We start from the raw sequence: 17280 nt of genomic DNA, 5'->3' as shown, positions 1-17280 counted from the left end.
CCGCCCGCAAGCCAAGACATGGCAGACCCCTCGTTTCTCATCAAAAAAAAAAAAAAAAAGAAAAATATAAAGGAATAGAGAGAATGAAAAGGCGTGAGGTGTCCCCCAGAGCCCCGCCAAAAACACAGCCTCGCTCACCGCAGGGGACCCCTGCGATGCACCCGCACATGCACCCGCCCCAGGCACGGGGGCACCCCCCACCAGAGAGCCAGGGAGGACCACGCACCCCCCAGACCCCAGCCCTCGATCAAGTGCAGTGCAGTGGGGCAGCTGTGGGCAGGGAAGCCTCCTCCCCCTCCTCCCCATTCAGCAATGCCTCATTTCGGTTTTGGTGTATGTTCCCTTTTTCCCCTCACGTTATTTCTGCCCAATTCAATTAATTCCTTGGCACCTTCTAGAATTTACTTTCCAATCTTTTTTTTTTTTTTACTGTATTTTTTTTTTTAAGACCGACCCTTTTTGGCATCAAGGGAAATGAAGTTAGTGAAGGAAGGTCTTAGAGGTCCGAGAAGTAAAAAGCAGGGCAGAACCATGCTGGATAACACTGCCCTGGGTACAGAGATGCTCCACAGGGAAAGCCCAGTGAGCCAAGAGGGAGGCTGAGCTGCAGCAGGAGAGGGGTGCTGATGAGCTGAGGGTGGGCTCACACCCCTACGCCTGCCCTCCTGCACACACCCCCACCAACAACAGGGTCCATGGATCCCATCCATCACCATCCTCATGGGCCACTTGCTCCACACCAAGTCCTGGAATAGGGTGGAGAAGAAAAAATGCCATTGCACTCAGCTTAATTCCTAAGCTGAAGGAGCCGGTGGGTCCCAGCACCACACAATTGGCCGAGGACAAGAGATTAAAGCAAAAAATAAAAGGTTTCCTCTACAGCAACAGTCAGCATTAGTTGACTTTGTGGGTGCACCAAGCAGTTTGGATGTCCCTGATGGGCCAAGGGACAGGTTGCTGCTGCACCGCTGCACACCAGAAATTACCAACACTCCAGGCAAAACCAAGGGGGTTGGGGGACAAGCATTTCCCTCGATATTTCTATTTATCACCGAGTGAAGATTTTCCAGGGTGTCCACCTGCATCAGAACTTCTGAAGGAAACTCCTCTCCTCATAATAATCTGATTTTTCAAAACAAGCCTGGACACGAAGCCTTGAAGAGCTCACTCCCACGGTATTTTGTGGGAAGCGACGGATGCATTTTTGCCTGCGCTCCAAGCGAAGGAGAAGCCTTGGATGAACCCAAGTGGCCGAGCAAAAAGCCCAAGGTTAAATAAATATCCGATTCTCATTACATGCAGAGCGAGGTCACTTCTGCCTGCAAAGCACCACAGAACCCCCCGAGAAACCTCCGCAATGACAAGGATCTTCTCCAAGCAGCTTCAATAAATACACTCGGGGTTTTACTTACTGGAGGGAGCGTTTGGTTTTCATCCTCCCCACGTTCAAGTGGGCAGTGAGGCTTACCCCAATGAACAAATAAACTATAACACCTTAAGAAAGAGAGCGGAGAAATGACATGCTCAACGGGCACTGCAGTCAAAAGGAGAGCAAAAGGTAACAGACCAAACGAAGAGCTTGAGAATCAGATAATGGAGTTTAACCACACAGTAATGAGTCAAATCCTGGATAAATCACTTAAAAATATTTTTTTCCCTTCCCATGAAACTTTCTGCAAGAAAGAGAAAATATGTGGAAAGTTTTCTGGACAAGGGGAGAGCAAATATATTTTGTCTAGGATGAGAATGGGACAAATTCCCGATCAGTCTCTGAGTGTCTGGACCCCAGACGGAACGAAAGAATATGAAAAGGTGGATGCTCAGGAAGGCAGACACCGGTCTCTCATCATTAAGGCCCCAGGGAGAACTCAAAGAACGAAAGGGTTCTCGTGGAGGACGATGGGAAGAAGTAACTACTTGGAAAATACTTAATTGGTAAAGACTAGATGAGCCTGCAAACGCTTTTTACCAGAGTCTCACGTAGGAAAAGTGACATGTCCTCGCTGTACCAGCAAGGCAACAGCCAGACTCTCGCTGCCTCCAAACGCACTTTATTCTTCTTTATGGACACTTCCTACTTGCTTTCAGCCTCTCTGACCTCCTACATGGACCACCAGCCTGCTCAAAGGCCGACCATGGGCAACTGGAGTGCAACAAATAAAATCGAAGCAAAAGCATCCTCCACCCCGGAGCAGAAAGCCCCCCGTGCCCTCCCGCTGCGGAGGGCCGTGGCACTCTTCTGGTTTAGACAGGGATTTAGCAGCAGCACTTAATGATTTACAACCCATCTGTCCACCGCCGAGAGGCATTTCTCCTTGAAGGACAGAGTTTTATTTGCAGCCCACGTGCAAGGGCAGAGCAGCTCAGCTGTCCCTCCCTGCCCTTCCCTTTCATGCCTTCCAGCTTCCCTCGATTCCCAAAGCAACGATTGCATCAGCTTTCCAAAATTATTCCGCGTTGGGCATGACTGCTCCCATCCCTTCAAGAGATGCCGTGAACAGGGCTGTTGCCAGCACGGAAAAGTTTTCTGTACACCTCCTCAGGGCTTGACTTGGACCTGCAACAGAGGAGAGCTACGCCTCAAGATCACAACGCTTTGCAAAGACTTGCATCCAGCTTAACCAGCGCTGCACTAGGCAAAACGCCGCTCTGGTTTACCGGCCAAGAGGAGGGGACACGACACAGGGTGAGGTGTGCTGGCGGGGATGTGGTGATGGAGCGTGGTTGGTTTGCCAGCACGGAAATAGCCTGGGCTAAGAAGACCACAATGGGTTAATGAGTCAGATTCCAGCCCCACCTCCATCACTCTTTGGGGACACAACTGTAAGGAGTGATGAGGCACGGGCTTGGCATTTAGGTTCTATTCCCAGGTCCCTGTGATGTGGGAAGCAGCTCCGAGGAGAAGGACTTGGGGGTACTGGGGGATGAAAAGCTGAACATGAGCCGGCCGTGTGCGCTGGCAGCCCAGAAAGCCAACCATATCCTGGGCTGGATCCAGAGCAGCGTGGGCAGGGGGGTGAGGGAGGGGATTCTGCCCCTCTGCTCTGGGGAGACCCCACCTGGAGTGCTGCATCCAGCTGTGGAACCCCCAAGATGAGAAGGATATTGACCACTTGGAGCGAGTCCAGAGGAGGCCACGAAGATGATCAGAGGGCTGGAGCCCCTCTCCTATGCTGAAAGGCTGCAAGAATTGGGCTTGTTCAGCCTGGAGAAGAGGAGGCTCTGAGGAGACCTCACTGCAGCTTTCCAGTATCTGAAGGGGCTACAAGGGTGCTGGGAGAGGACTTTTTACAAGAACCTGTAGTGATAGGACGAGGGGTAATGGGTACAAATTGAAATCAGGGAGGTTTAGATTAGATATCAGGAAGAAATTCTTCCCAGAGAGGGTGGTGAGGCACTGGGACAGGTTGCCCAGAGAAGCTGTGGATGCCCCATCCCTGGAAGTGTTCAAGGCCAGGCTGGATGTGGCTTTGAGCAACCTGGTCTAGTGCAAGGTGTCCCTGCCCATGGCAGGGGGGTTGGAACTAGATGATCTTTAAGGTCCCTTCTAACCCAAACCATTCTATGATTCTATGAATTTCATCCTCAAAGACTTCCCTTTCTCCTGGCTTGTTGATTTAGGCTGTAGGGTCTTTGGGGCAGGCCCACCTCTGCCTTCAGCTCAGCTTCAGGACACGTTTGAGCAGGGCAGATGTTTCCCAGCTGGCACATACACTCCAGAGCAGTGGATAAAGAAGCCAGCAGGTATTTGCCATCAGCTCGGCAAGACGCTGAGATACCACCAGTCAACATACGCCATGAGCGTGTCTTGGAGGTGCCACGGTCTGCTCCTTCATTGCATGTAGCCCTGAGCCGAAAAGGGGTGTTCAGAGCTAAAAAGATACTGTTTTGAGGAAAAGAGGAGAGAGTGAGCAAGATGTTATTATTCCAGCAGCCCAACAAGAGGGCAGTTCCCGATGGGCAAGAGGCACCCGCGCCTTGTGCCATGCAACACAGCCAGGCAAGGACACGGCAGCCACAGGGACTTCTGCACAAAGCAAAGTTCTGTCCCGGAGGTGTGTGAAAAGCAAGAAGCCATATCCGCAGGGAAAAGGGGAAGGAGCTGGAACGAGCATCCCTACAGCAGGGCTACTCCATCAATTTCACGACTCCTTCCCACCAAGGGGAAGCTCAGCCAGTCTCCCTCTTCTGCCGACATGCCAGAAAAGGTCCTCTCACCAACGCCTTTGGACACAGTCGCTTTGCCAGGAAGGGTCTAGAAAAACGAAACAAAAGCTGGTATTTCACCCACGCTGCTGCGCGACTCCGGACGAGGTGCCCAAGGCAGGTCAACAGCTGGGCAGGGAGGCTGTTGGCACAACCCAAGCTCTGCTCTTTGATGGCCAACAGCCATCCCGAGGGCCTTCAGCTGGATATCTCCTGCGGTTCATCCCCTGCTGTAGGGAGACCCTTTTCAGGGAGATAATCAAGGTGAGGACAGGACTCCTCCATCTCTCATTCCTCCCATGTGCACCACAAGGATTCGTCCTACAAATCAACCACTACCAGCATGTTCATGGCATCAAAGAGAGCCTCCTGATGGGAAATCCAGACCTTGCCAGCAGTGTGGGAAGGCGGAGGTGGCTATGCAGAGGCAGCAGGCTCAGGAGAACTGGGAAAAGTCACTTCTCATGATGCCACCAAAGCATCCGTGTTTCTAACGGAGCTGTGAAACACCAGAAAATTTTCCTGCAAATTTTGTTTCATTTTTTGCTTAGATGTCTAACTTCTTAGACCACATCAGCACAAGCTCTGCACCAAGAGGGTGAGAGGACTTTTGGCATCGCTCCTGCGGACTGCAGCAAGACCTCCTCTTTGGCCCAGCATTTACTCCCAACTCCTAAAAGGGCCAAGAAACCAACCCATGTAAAACCAGGTTTTAAAGGTCCTCCAGAGGACAGAAAGGATTGACTGGCTCTGTGATAGTCCCAGTGATATTCCATCTTGGTTTATGTTATTTTTAAACTGTTTAGGGCACTGTGGGACAAGGGGAGGACTGGTGCATGAAACCAAAGCGAGAGCAGAATGAATAAAGATGATTTTCTGTCCGTTCAGGTTGATGCCCTGGCTTAATTCTGTCTTTCTTCTACTTCACATTAAAAAAAATTACTAATTTTTAAAACTTTTTTCGGGACCTTGCTGGCCAAAAAACAGACTGGGTTTGCAAGAAATCCTCTCCCTCGCTGGCTTTACCCCAGCAAACTGCACATACCTGATCAAGATAAATACAGTACCTTGCATACCTGCGGGACCAAAATCTTGCCTGGTGAGGAACACGGCATGGTCGTGGTACTCTGCGTGCTCCGGGTCGGAACGCTGCTGCGAATGAGCCCAGCGACAGACCTGCTCCAAGCTCCGAGACGGGTTCCCTCGCTCTATCAGGCTGACTGACTGGGTAAAGAATTTAAAAAAAAAAAAGAAAGAAAAATATGGGTAAATAAGTGGGGGAGAAGGAACCTGCCAAGAATTTTTGGGGTTGGAAAGATTCCTAAGCACTGCTTCTCCATCACTGGAAGCAACAACATCCCACTTTGCATCTGCAAAGGATCTTGCGCCTTTTTTTACTGAGAAACAGCAAGGAAATCATTCCCACAAATGGATGCGGTCTGGTACAGGAGGGTATATGACCTTCTTTGCTCACACAAGCATTCAGGGCAGCAGCATATAAAAGAGGAGAGCAGCTGGGAAGCAAAGAGGATTTGGATTCCCAGGTCCTGCACGGACTCCTCAGCAAGACGTCACAAGGTGCTGATGCTCAGCCATGAGCAGAGCAACGCTCCCCGGTAAAACCCGACCCACAGAGACTGAGACCGCAACAGGACATAGGTGAAGCTGTCCAGGACTGTTTTAGAGCAGTCACCTTGTCCTTCAGCTTTTGGGTTTTTTTCTCCTCAAGATTAGCATTTTGCAAAATTACGCTCTATAAAATAAATCACAGAACAGAATCATAGATAAATGCTGCTCTATACAATAAATTATGCTTTATACAATAATTTATGCTCTCAGGCAGGTACCCGCTGAGCCGCAGCGGTGGGAAGAAAGGTAAGAAATATTGCCCTTGAGTGGAAGCCACGGAGGTTTTATCCTATAAAGTGCAAGGTGGGAGACAAGAAGCCGCAGGAAGACCCGCTCAGGAAGCATCAGACCCAAACAGCAGTTAGCTGAGACCTCGCCTGGATTCAAACATCTGCTTATCACTTCCACGTCATTCCCCAAACTCGAGCAACTAGACAAAGCAGCTGCCTCCAGCGCAGGCTTCCGGGAGAATAAATCATCCTAAATGGATCCCTTCGGCTCTCATCCCTTCGGTTACTGGCTGTAACACTGCAGCGCTGAGTCCCTTTCCCTCCATATATCATCCTCCAGCCCAGAACACCAACGCCACTGGGAGGAAGCCAGACACATTACTGGCTTTCTGGGGTGGAGGTGGCGTTTCTGGTCTCCTAAAAGCCTCCAAGAACAAGCCAGCCTCCGTCCTTTCCCCTGCTTCTGAGAACCATCCCCGGGTCTCTAGGATGCATTTGGTTTCTGCCAGCTGAGCAGATTTCTGTAACAAGTAGGTTTTTTCCACGACCTCATGGGGCTTATTTGTGGACCACACACATGGACATCACTCTGCTGAGTCATGAATACCCCTGCTAGAAGACTTCACGTAGAATAGGGGGTTGCCGCCAAAAAGCGTAGCAAATCACACTGTTTTAAAGAAAATCTTTTGGCTGCCATGCTCAAACGAGCCTTCAAAAATAACTGCAACCTGAGAAACCACATGAAACCCTCCCGTGCTTTTTCTGTCCGTGCCCAACACCCCAAGAGCCAGGGGACAGCCAGCAGAGCCTTCCAGGGCTTCTGGGATACAAGGGATCTTGGCCTTGGCTTCTCCTCACTAATAGCCAGCTCCTCCCGGTTTGGGACGTCACCTTTGTCCCATCATCTACTGCCACCCTAGAGCTTCCGAGGAAGCATCGTATGGTTTTCCCTCACCCCAGAGCGAGCAGATAAAGGCAGATCGCAGCCACTCGCCATCCCTGGAAGTGTCCAAGGCCAGGCTGGATGTGGCTTTGAGCAACCTGGTCTAGTGGAAGGTGTCCCTGCCCATGGCAGGTGGTTGGAACTGGATGAGCTTTAAGGTCCCTTCCAACCCAAACCATTCTGGGATTCTATGATTCTATCTCCCCTGGGACCTCTCTTTTCCCTGGAGCTGGGAGGCTATGGGGCTCTCCAGACCTTCAGGCTCCAACAACCAGCCAGATGAGGGTTCAAATTCATCCCTGCTCAGCGCAGTGGTCACTTGGGCTTCAAGGCTTGACCTGAACGGCCACATTTTTCCAAGCTGGGGCTTACCTAAGTGCTAAATATTACGGCGATGAGACACTAAGCCACAGTGCTGCGGCACACTCGCCGGCCTCGGGAGAATCGGCAGCCTGTATTGCATTCCAGCGACCCTCCTTCCCGCGTAGAGCAGGGCTCGAGCCGGGAAAGCGGCCGAAGAGCAGGGGCCAGCCTGAACGGCATCTCTTCTACGCCACGTCCGAGTGCTGTATTTACCTGGCGGTATCCCACCATGATCATCCTGACCAGCACAATGTTGATGTGAACACCCAGGGACTCGTCGTGATAAATTTCATCCACCTGAAGGGGGGAGGGTAACAAAACAAGAGAAGTTAAGACCATCCCAGCTCTCAAGCCCCTCCTGCCCTCCACGCTCAACATTCAGCATCCTACTCCGTTTTCCAAGACCACGCGAGACCAGGTGCAAAGATCTCATCTCCCTCCTCCCACCCCCACCTTCTTTTTATTTATTTTCCCCTGTGTAAAACCCATAAAACAAAACCAGCCAAGCAGGAATAAGCCACATTTCCCCAGGATGGGTGGCTTAGGCTGTCAATGACATCATCCAGCCCATCAACAGAGCAGAGGAGGCTGCTCCCACGGGGGCTGCCTCCACCACCGAGCATCTCGCAACGAGCCGTTGCCCCCCTTCGGAGCATGAACTCCTCAGATGGAAGGAAACGCTTCGGAATCCAGCATCCTTGCATTTGGTGGAAAGGCAAAACGGCCTTTTGGGGAGAGGCGAGCGATGGTATCGAAGCAAGGGCATTAGTCAGTTATACCGGTGAGTCAAAGTTGACCTACCGCTTCAGAAACCCCAGGAGAAGAAAACACAATGAAAAGAGGGAGGGCTTGTGAGTCAACAAGATATCTGTCAACAGTCGGCTAGGAAAAATGACACTGCAAAAGGAAATAATGAGCTATAACCTTTTCCTTCTGCGCTTCTAGGATGAATAAGCATAGCCTACTCCTGAGTGCTGCCCCGAGAAGAACCTCCAGAAGAGAAAGGTCCCTGCGAGGCGAGCGGGGCGACGGCCGGCCAGCGAGAGGGGCACTGAGAGAAGCCACAAACCCACGCAAGCGCAGGACATCCTGCACCAACCTCGCCCGCCGGCACGAGAATACGGTTCAGAAAAGCAAAAAGAAAACCCCTAGTTTATAGAGACCGGGTCTTTCTTATTCCCTCAACACGAACACTGCCACAAACAGGGGTGCACTGCAAATTTGAGGAAGTCAAATTAAAATTATTTTTAATAGTGACCAGAATTAATATTTAAATTAAAATATACTTTTTTAGTTTTGTTGAAGAAACAATTTGCCTTGGCTCTACCAAAGCTTTCCAGACCAGATGGATATTATGAAACCAGATTTATGGAACATTTCTCTTTTTCCCCCCCCTGTTTCTCTTTCTTTTTTTTTTTTTCAAGCTTAAGGTTGGTTGACAGCACCTTTACTGCTGCCCACATCCAAATCTGCCATTTCCCAGACTGCACACGTGCTTTCTGACTCCCCCCCTGATTTACAGGCTGTGCTTCCGTTTGAAATACCCACTCTGGCCATTTTTAAACCCAAAGACCCAACATTAACGTTTCCCTGTGACAACTAATGCTCCGGTGGAGCGGCTCCGAGCTTTGCAGAGAGTTAGCGCAGGTCCTGAGCCTGACACGTCTTGAATGCAGCAAAACTGCTTTAAAAAAAAAGAAAGAAATCAGTAAATAAATTACCAGACCATCCCTATTAATGCTTCCATCCCAGCAAGAAGCTGCAACACCCCAGAAGGGTCACGATCAGCCCCGGGTTTTGGACCGTAGGAGGTTTTGGCATCCCAGAGAAAACATCAATGGATGTGAGAAGTCCCACGTCAGGAGGTTGACCCTTTACAAAAATATTTCAGCCTTAAGGTATGTCAGACGACAGACAGTATAAAAGAGCGGGAAATGTAGAGAGAGGGAGAAATTAAAAATATGCTGTGTTTTTCAGGCTATATGCCCTGAAGAGCCACAGAGCTAGACCTGGGGGATGGTTCAGGGGAACAAGGGAGAAACACGGCTACTCCGTTCAGTTTCCCAAATCTTCATGCATTTTCCTTCGCCACCAGCACGCGTAGGGAGCTGGAGCACCATTAACCCTCCTCTTCAGCCAGCACCTCAGCATCATCCACCAGCACTCTGCTGCTTGCTCCCCAGGACCCCTCGATCCATCGGGATGAGCCGTGTTCCTGCCTTAGCAACCTCTCTGCCAGCCGGAGCATCCGGCCAAGCCGATGCCTGATCTTGCCGTGACTCGGAGCACCTCTCCCTTCACAGCTACACAGGATATTTTGGCAGGGTGGTCAGCAGATGCCATGGGAAAGGATGTTCCGGGACAACCCACCGCATGGCCACCCCTACCAGTGGGAGACGAGGAGGGTCGCATCCAGGGCAGGAGGAAGCACAAGCAGAGGAGCTGTGGGGGCAGGAGGTTTGCTCCATGCAGGCTGACCTACCCCGCAGCCCTCCTCTCTTCCCACCAGCAGTGCCTGCAAGCGGTCCCCATATCTGAGACAAGCTGCCTGCCCTGACCCATGCACCCCCAGACGACATTAGCTATCCTGGGAGAAATAAAAGAAGTGGGAATAGCAATACATTTCACAGCCATCAACAACTAAATGTCATCATCAACACCCTCCCAGTGCTGAGCATCCTTCCTCAGCCTCGCTAGAGAAGCTGCTACGGCCAGCAGCAGGACCATGAGCAGCTTAGAAACAGCTCATTAAGGGACTAAGATGCAAGAAGCTGCATTACTTCAAGATGGGATTTAATCCCCTCAATCTTCCTTGTAAAGCAGTGCTAAATCCCACTCTTCCCCCACCTAGCAGGGACTAGATACCTCTCCAGCCTCTGCGCCAAAGGGTTAACCCTAAACCTCAGCCCCTGTTTCTCCAGGGCAGGGCAGCATTTAGGCAGGGATTTCTACCTAAGAGATACCAGCTTACGCCTAATTCAGAAAGCAGATGTGGAACCAGACCGCCCAAGGCTAAGGACTTCCCTTAATAGCCAGATATAAATAATTGATGGAGGGGAAAAAAAGAAAAAAGGACAAATCAAACGGGCTCGGCGCTTGCTGCCCATCAGCCCATCCTGGAGCTGGTTCAAGCAGGCAGCAGGGATGGAAACGGGCCCGGAGAGCAGTTTGCAGGCTTGGCACAACTCCCCCTGCCCTCTGCAGGGCCCATTAAGCAAGTCAAAAGTCTTCAGAGAAAATCCCTCCAGAAAATACCTGCTCAGCAAAGGGCTCCGGTGAAGGGACCTGTCTCCCTGAAGACAGATGGGATAAAGATCTTCTTATTCCTGTATAATATCGTCACCTTGCAAGAAATGCTCTCCTATTTCATGTACAAGAGGATTGTTTTCTCCTTAAAACGACCAGCCCTTAAGGCTAACTGCATATTACGGGCAAACCAGCAAGAACAACCAGCCCGCAGGACCCCCCAGCAGGCAACCCCAAAGCCCCCAGCCCCGCAGTGCCAAGGGGATGATGCTAAGCTTTACAAAGAAAGAAAAGAACATCAGAACGCTGTGCATCCCCTCCGAAACGCTCAACGAATTTTCAAAGCGCGTGCCCCCCCGCCATCTATCCCCCCAGACCCTCGCTGGCGCTGGGAGCGAGGCAAGGCTGCCTACCTAAATCCCTGCAAGTCTGGCCAGCCCCGAGTCTGCAGCCCCAGACACAAGATCTCGACAGCAAACCGCACTGGCAACGTCTAGACCTCGCCGTTCTTCAGGGAAGGAAAACAAAGACAGAGAGACACGAGAAGAATTTGCCAAACCAGCAGAATAGCTGACATTTCGAAACCCCAGAACGCTTCATCAGAACAGCCAAGTCATCTTTAAACTCCTTTCTTTTAGTCCCTCGCTCAGTTTGCACGCTGGTGGAGTCACCCCAAGCCCATTTCCTGGGGCTGAGGGTGTAGGAACCCCCAAAAGTCCTCCTGACCACATCGTTGGGCTCGCTACACACACGTGCGCCCCCCCCCACACCTCTGCAAGGGGCTGACCCACGTTACCTACATTTTCAACGTGGAGGTTTGCTTTGCAGAACAAGACTTTAGATTTTATCCCAGCCCTCTGCACAACAGGCTATGTTGTCCCAAAAACATAGCAACAAACACGTGAGTCTATAGGAGGGGGGAGAGGGGGAGCATGTGCAAGCGGAAGAGGCATCAGAGGTATTTTTTTGTTATTATCAGTCAGAGAGGAGGTGGCTCGTGAACCACCAGGAAAAAAAAAAAAAAGGAATGGGCCAGAAGGACTATTTTTTTTTTTCCCCCCATTATTTTAGCCCAGCCTCCCTCCTGAAATTCAGCAGAGCAGTGTCTCAAACAATCCATGCTCCGGCTTGGATTTTTGGGATGATCCCACGTTAAAAATAAAGCTCGAGGTTTGATTTTTTTCTCTCCCCTAACCCTTTGCCCGCAGGGGTCTCGGTAACATTTTGTCACCCAGCCCCTGAGAACAGTAATGTGGCTGATGTGCCGGACAGGAATTGGGCATGTCCCAGCCCGGAGGGGGCTGTGACTCACTGGGCTTCCCTAGTAACTCAAAACAACGGGAAATCACCAAGTACCTTTTCAAATCACAGGCAATAACCTACACAAACCCAGCAAACCAGTTACCACCAGGACCAGGTTTAACTGAGCCCCTAGCTGGGAAGTCCAAAGGAGAAAACCATGTTGGCCATTGAAAAGCCCAGGCAAAGCCCCGGGCTTAATTGGGTAATTCCCAGGAGCCCAAAGGAGGGACAAGAGGCTGAAAAGCAAAGCAGGACACAAAACATTTCCTCTCCTCTTCCCCTGACAGGGTGCTGGATCCCCTGCTGGTTCCCAGCCCTTCTCCCACCCTTTGCTGTGGGATGCTCGCTTTGCTTCGACAGCACCGCAACCCCTGCCACAGGAAGTGAGCAAGATGCCTTCCCTCAGCTGCCACATCACCAAATACTCATCCCAACAGCCCAGCATCAGGGAAGGGGCCAGATTTTGCTAGGATGCACACAGGGATGCTCGGCTCGGAGTTAGGCGATGCGCTCAGATACGCCTTCTCCAGCACGCAAAGCCTGAGATGGCAAAGGATGCGTTTCCCGCTCACCTCAACCTGACCCAAAATCCTCGCGGAGCCTCCAAGCCAAGAAGGGAACGGCTGGGAATGCGGGCTGGGAGCTAGCGGGGCCAGCAGCCTGCAGGGAAGCTCTTAGGTGCACAAAAGGAGCAGTCATCCTCATGTCAGCTTCCCGGGATGGACGCAGCGCTGTTTAAAGAAAAGCCTGGCATCCACATTTCTGGCAATGAAATAAGGGATTTTTATTAAAAAAAAGTTCTCCACGACGAATCATTTATCGCTGAGCTTCACCCGACACCGAGCTCCTAATAAAAGGGTTTGTGTCCCGGCGACAGCCCCAGGACGCTACCTACAGCAGCACCGGGAAGGGGTACATGTCCCATCAACCCCTCGGCACACAACAGGGACCCCAGAAAAGGCCAGGAAAGTTTATTATCAACTTCCCAGCTCGCTGCCCCCTTTCCTTGGGATATATCTTGATAGGGATATATCTTGATCTCCCCAGCGTACTCCAGCCTAGCTCATTAAGTCCTTTCCTCGTTAGAGGGCTGGCCAAGCCTCTCCTCCTTCCCCTTGCCTCCAACTAATGGGATTAGTGTTGAACTGTGTGGTCCCAGCACGCTCCTCCCCGCCAACCCCCGGCACCCTCCTCTCTGCCATCCAGGCCAGAAAGCATTTTTTTTTTTAATCGGGTGTTTTAAGGCAATCCGAGCCGGTAAGGAAACGAGGCGGCGCCAAGGGAAGAGGAGGCGGATGGAGGTCACGGCAAAGCTGGAAAGAAAACTCACTCAAAACCAGAGAGAAAGAAGGGGAAGGGGGCGGGGGAAGAATGTATAGGAGAAAATAATACTTGGGGGAAGTATTTGTTGCGTGCATTATCCTGTTTCCCCCCCGCCTTTTATTGATGCTGCTTTTTCCCCTCTTTATTTAATTCGTTAAAGTCCCCAGCGCCGCCTTTATTTGAATAGAGCGCGGTCCCCCCTTCTCCCAGCACAGCATCCCGCGCATTCACTGTCTGAAAAGTCCTGCCCGCGGGGTAGGAACCATGAAATGCGCCTGAAAACCAACCTTTTGATTAGAGCTTGACAATCCCCAGCCGCTCAAACCGTCCGTCCCCCTCCCTTTCCTCAGGATCGGAAAGGAAAAAAATGACATCATCTCCGACCCCCGTAACGTGGGAAGAGCCCCGGGGTCAGAAGGGTTTAAGAAGCAAAAGGGGGGAAACTTGCAGAGAGCGAATGTGAGCGATGCTGAGAGCATCCTACCACGGGCGCCGGGATGACACACCGGAGAATAAAACCCTGAAATGAAGGCATTTACTTTCTAAAACCAACATCATCTCCGTTTTGGGACTGACGTTACGCTTGGCCTCTAATTCCACAAATCCTTACCCTTTATGTTGATAATTTCCCCTTCGCTACTGGCAAAACGTCCCCGGAGCCTGCCTGCCAGGGCAGAAATAACGCCCAAACGAGCGGCCAAAAAGCAAAAGCACCTTTAAAGCTTGGTTATTTCTGAGCTGGCTGCACCTTTCGAACGCTTTCCATCACCAGACAAAAAGAGCACTTAAAGAAAAATAAATAAATAGAGGATAAAGCATGGAAAACGAAACAAAAAACAGGACAGCACACGAAAGAGATCTTTGAACGCTGACCCTAATGGCAGACGTTCGGGTACCGGCGGAGCAAACCTTCTGAAAGATGAAGAGCTGAGTAAATATTGATCCTTCCACATCTCTCAGGAGTTGGACGTGTCCTGAATGTACATTTTACATTAAAAAATACATAAATTCGTACATTTTCATCTATGGAAGGAAAGAAGAGGTGTGGAGGGAATCAGCCCAGGCTGCCCCGTGACACCGGGTGGGGAGAGATGCTGTAAAGCTGCTATAAACTCCTTTTCAAACAGATCCTCAAAACGCACAGGATTAGATCCAACTAATCCTCAAAACACACAGGTTTTCCAAGGAGCACAAAAAAAAACTTCTGAGCATCGATAAAAGTCTTCCCCCCTCCATCAACAATATTGTTCAAACTACATAATAAACTACGTAATTACAAACTAAATAATCAATATCGTCATTTCAAACTAAATAATCAACCACCACCCTCTTCCCTAGCGTTTGCTGAGGCTTCGGCCATGAGGAGGAGATGGTTTTGGCCAGGAGGAACAGAAGATGCTCTTGGACTCGCGTGACAGGCAGCGATGGCAACCAACATGCCGGGGGAACGCGCCGGACAGGGAAACGGGTCAGAGATGAACAGAAAAGGGCTCTGTTTTCCATCCCTCCAACTGCCACACCTATTAAATGCCAGAGCCGGCTGTACGAAGGAACAGCCCTTCCTGCAGCACTTTTCCTCCCCCCCCAAACCCATTTTTTTCCAGGATAACAGATTTCCAGCATCAGAAGAGCAGTAAACCAAGGGAAGGGTGGGAGCCACGGCCCCCGCGGAGCCAAGCCTTACGATGTTCATGAGGGTGAGGACGTAGTTCTGGACGTGCTCCTTCCCGTGGAAGCGTACGACCGAGTCGTCCACTGCCAGCAAGACCTCGATGTTGTAGTCGTCCTTCCTGGCGTGACGCCTCTTGCGCTCCGCGTCCCCCAGCCGCTCCGTCATCAGCTCCAAGGAGTTGGGGAGGTCGCCCACCCGCACACCAGGCACTGAGCAAGGCACGGAGATGGAGAAAGAGCAAGAGACAGTGAGGTGACCTGATAACGTGGTGACACTCCAAAAAAAAAAAAACCAAACACAAATTAAGCAGAAAAAATAAATAGGATATTTAACTCCAAGCAGGTTGCTGATCCAGCTTTCCAGTGGGGAAAAGGCTCTGAATTGGGAGCGACCAGCACTAAAAAAACACATCAACACGACGATGGCCCTACGCTGCCCCTTGGGTGCTGGTGGGACCCGTGGGGAGGTGAGAAGGACATGTGCAAAGACGGGGGCTGCTCTTTGAGAGCGTGGAGCCATAGCCAGAGCATCCTTCCTTCACCCTCCAGCCCACCCATCACTCAGCAGTCCCTCCGAAGCCCTCAACTGCAATTCCACTAGCCACGCTACGAAGGCAACGAGCGCGCCCTGGAAAACGTTTAAGCTTTTTTCAAAAATCAGGGAGCCGACTACAGTGCCGCAAGAGGCGAATAAACGCCGGGGAAGGCGAGTGCCCCCGCGTAAATATAAATAGGTTTATAGAGTGGTTCTGCATGACGTTGACCCCGTGCTTGTAAACACTTCTGGGTGTGCTTGGCTTTGTCCGGGTAAGCCAGCAGGAGATTTACGTGCCGCAGAGCGCGGCGCAGGGCTAAGTGATGCTGTAATAACAAACCCAAATCCATGTTTTTCTGCTTCAAAGCAAAGAAGAGGGGCAAAGAAAAAGGACAAGAGACTAGAAAAGTGAAATGAATTATGAATGTTGGGATTTCTATCAGCTGTTAAAAAGGGAAATCGATGCCACATTTGTATAGGTGATTAAAGTCAGACCAAGCCCAATCCCTCTCGATCCTGCTTCCCATCCCAAAGCTGATGTGATCGTCCATGGGCTTGATCACACCCATCAAGGAGATTCCTCCTCTTCAGAGAGGAAGAATAACTCATATAGAACTCATCCAACTTTAACCAAATCTGGAAGAATTTCAAAATTCCCAGCAAAACCCCAGCATTTTCTTTCCTTTCTTCTCACTGATGACCCAGTTAACACCCGCCCAAAGCCATAGGGCTAGACTTATGACCCAGAGGGTGAGTAGAAGAGATATCTTCCTCCCTCCCACAACAAGAAATGGTTATTATAAATTGCTGGGAAACACTAGATTCGTGGAGCCCCTACCTTCGGGGTGGAGGTCCTGCCGGGGCTCGGTGCCGTCCTGCCGGATGGCCGACCGGCGGTACACCACGTGGGCCCTCCCGTGCTCCTCTGTCTCCTGTTGCCCCCTCTCCAGGGGCTCGATGAAGAACTCGTTGCTGTCTGTCCGAATCAGGCCAGCCTGGACTCCACAGAGAAATAAAGGAAAGGGGAGGAAAACCAAAAAAAAAGGTGTGTTATAAACACATATGTGTACATAAGTACACTCATTAATGATTGATGCAGAGCAGGCAGGAATGAAAGGGGAAAAAGCATCCCAAATAAGCCCAGTGTCATGTATGATGGCCCTTAATTTCTCCTGTAGATAAAAAAAACAAAAGGGGGAGGGAGAGGGGAAAAACAACCAAAAAAAAAAAAAAAACACCCGGTCATGATTCCAGTTACATCTTTATATGGCTAGGAAACTCCATTCCTTCTCCTCTGCCATGAGTTTTTCTCCCTAACCCTGTGCATCGGGGGCTACAGACTGTCCGGGCTCGCGTGCTTCCCTGCGCCCTCCCGCATCCCTGCGCTCACGGTGCCAGGGAGGAAATCAGCCCCTTCACCGACCCTACGAGCTGCAATCCCAGCAAGAAGGAAGGAAAAAGAAACCATCATCTTTACCCCATGAAGTCCTTGGGAATCAACGCAGGGGAATCCCTTTGGAGAAGCTGGAAAGCGTTACGACTCCACCTCTCCAAGAAGGGGATGATGAATGAGAGGGCAAACATGGTTGGAAACGTCATCCTGGCTACCGACCTGCTCCTAATTAACACCAAGCTCCCACCAAATCCCCATTACATCAGCCCGAGCACTCACCCCCCGCAGCGCCAGCCGGCTCGGACCTCGGGCGAGCAAAAGGATCGCCGGGATTTGGCTTCCATCCCACGGGCAGCCCTCCCCTCACCCAGCCCAGCATTTTTCACGGCTCCCTCCGTCGCGCACGCACACGCTCCTTCCCCCGGCGCTGCCCTCCGCT

At 51.1% G+C, this 17280-nt stretch overlaps 1 protein-coding gene across 1 annotated transcript in view; it reads right to left on the bottom strand.

Moving 5' to 3' along the window:
* The window catches only part of ADAMTS14 (ADAM metallopeptidase with thrombospondin type 1 motif, 14), a gene marked incomplete at both ends in the record, with an annotated part of 23148 nt that extends 6705 nt beyond the window's left edge, over positions 1-16443 (bottom strand). The window contains 4 exons of the mRNA XM_010158046.1: positions 5283-5430; positions 7585-7668; positions 14927-15123; positions 16287-16443. Of these exons, the coding sequence (XP_010156348.1) occupies positions 5283-5430; positions 7585-7668; positions 14927-15123; positions 16287-16443 (586 nt within the window). The remainder of the gene's footprint in view (positions 1-5282; positions 5431-7584; positions 7669-14926; positions 15124-16286) is intronic.
* Between the last annotated feature and the right edge of the window lie 837 nt (positions 16444-17280).

This window comes from Eurypyga helias, unplaced genomic scaffold, assembly GCF_000690775.1.
Source record: "Eurypyga helias isolate BGI_N326 unplaced genomic scaffold, ASM69077v1 scaffold20748, whole genome shotgun sequence".
In the NCBI taxonomy this organism is placed as follows: domain Eukaryota; kingdom Metazoa; phylum Chordata; class Aves; order Eurypygiformes; family Eurypygidae; genus Eurypyga; species Eurypyga helias.
This window is presented reverse-complemented; position numbering and strand designations above follow the sequence as displayed.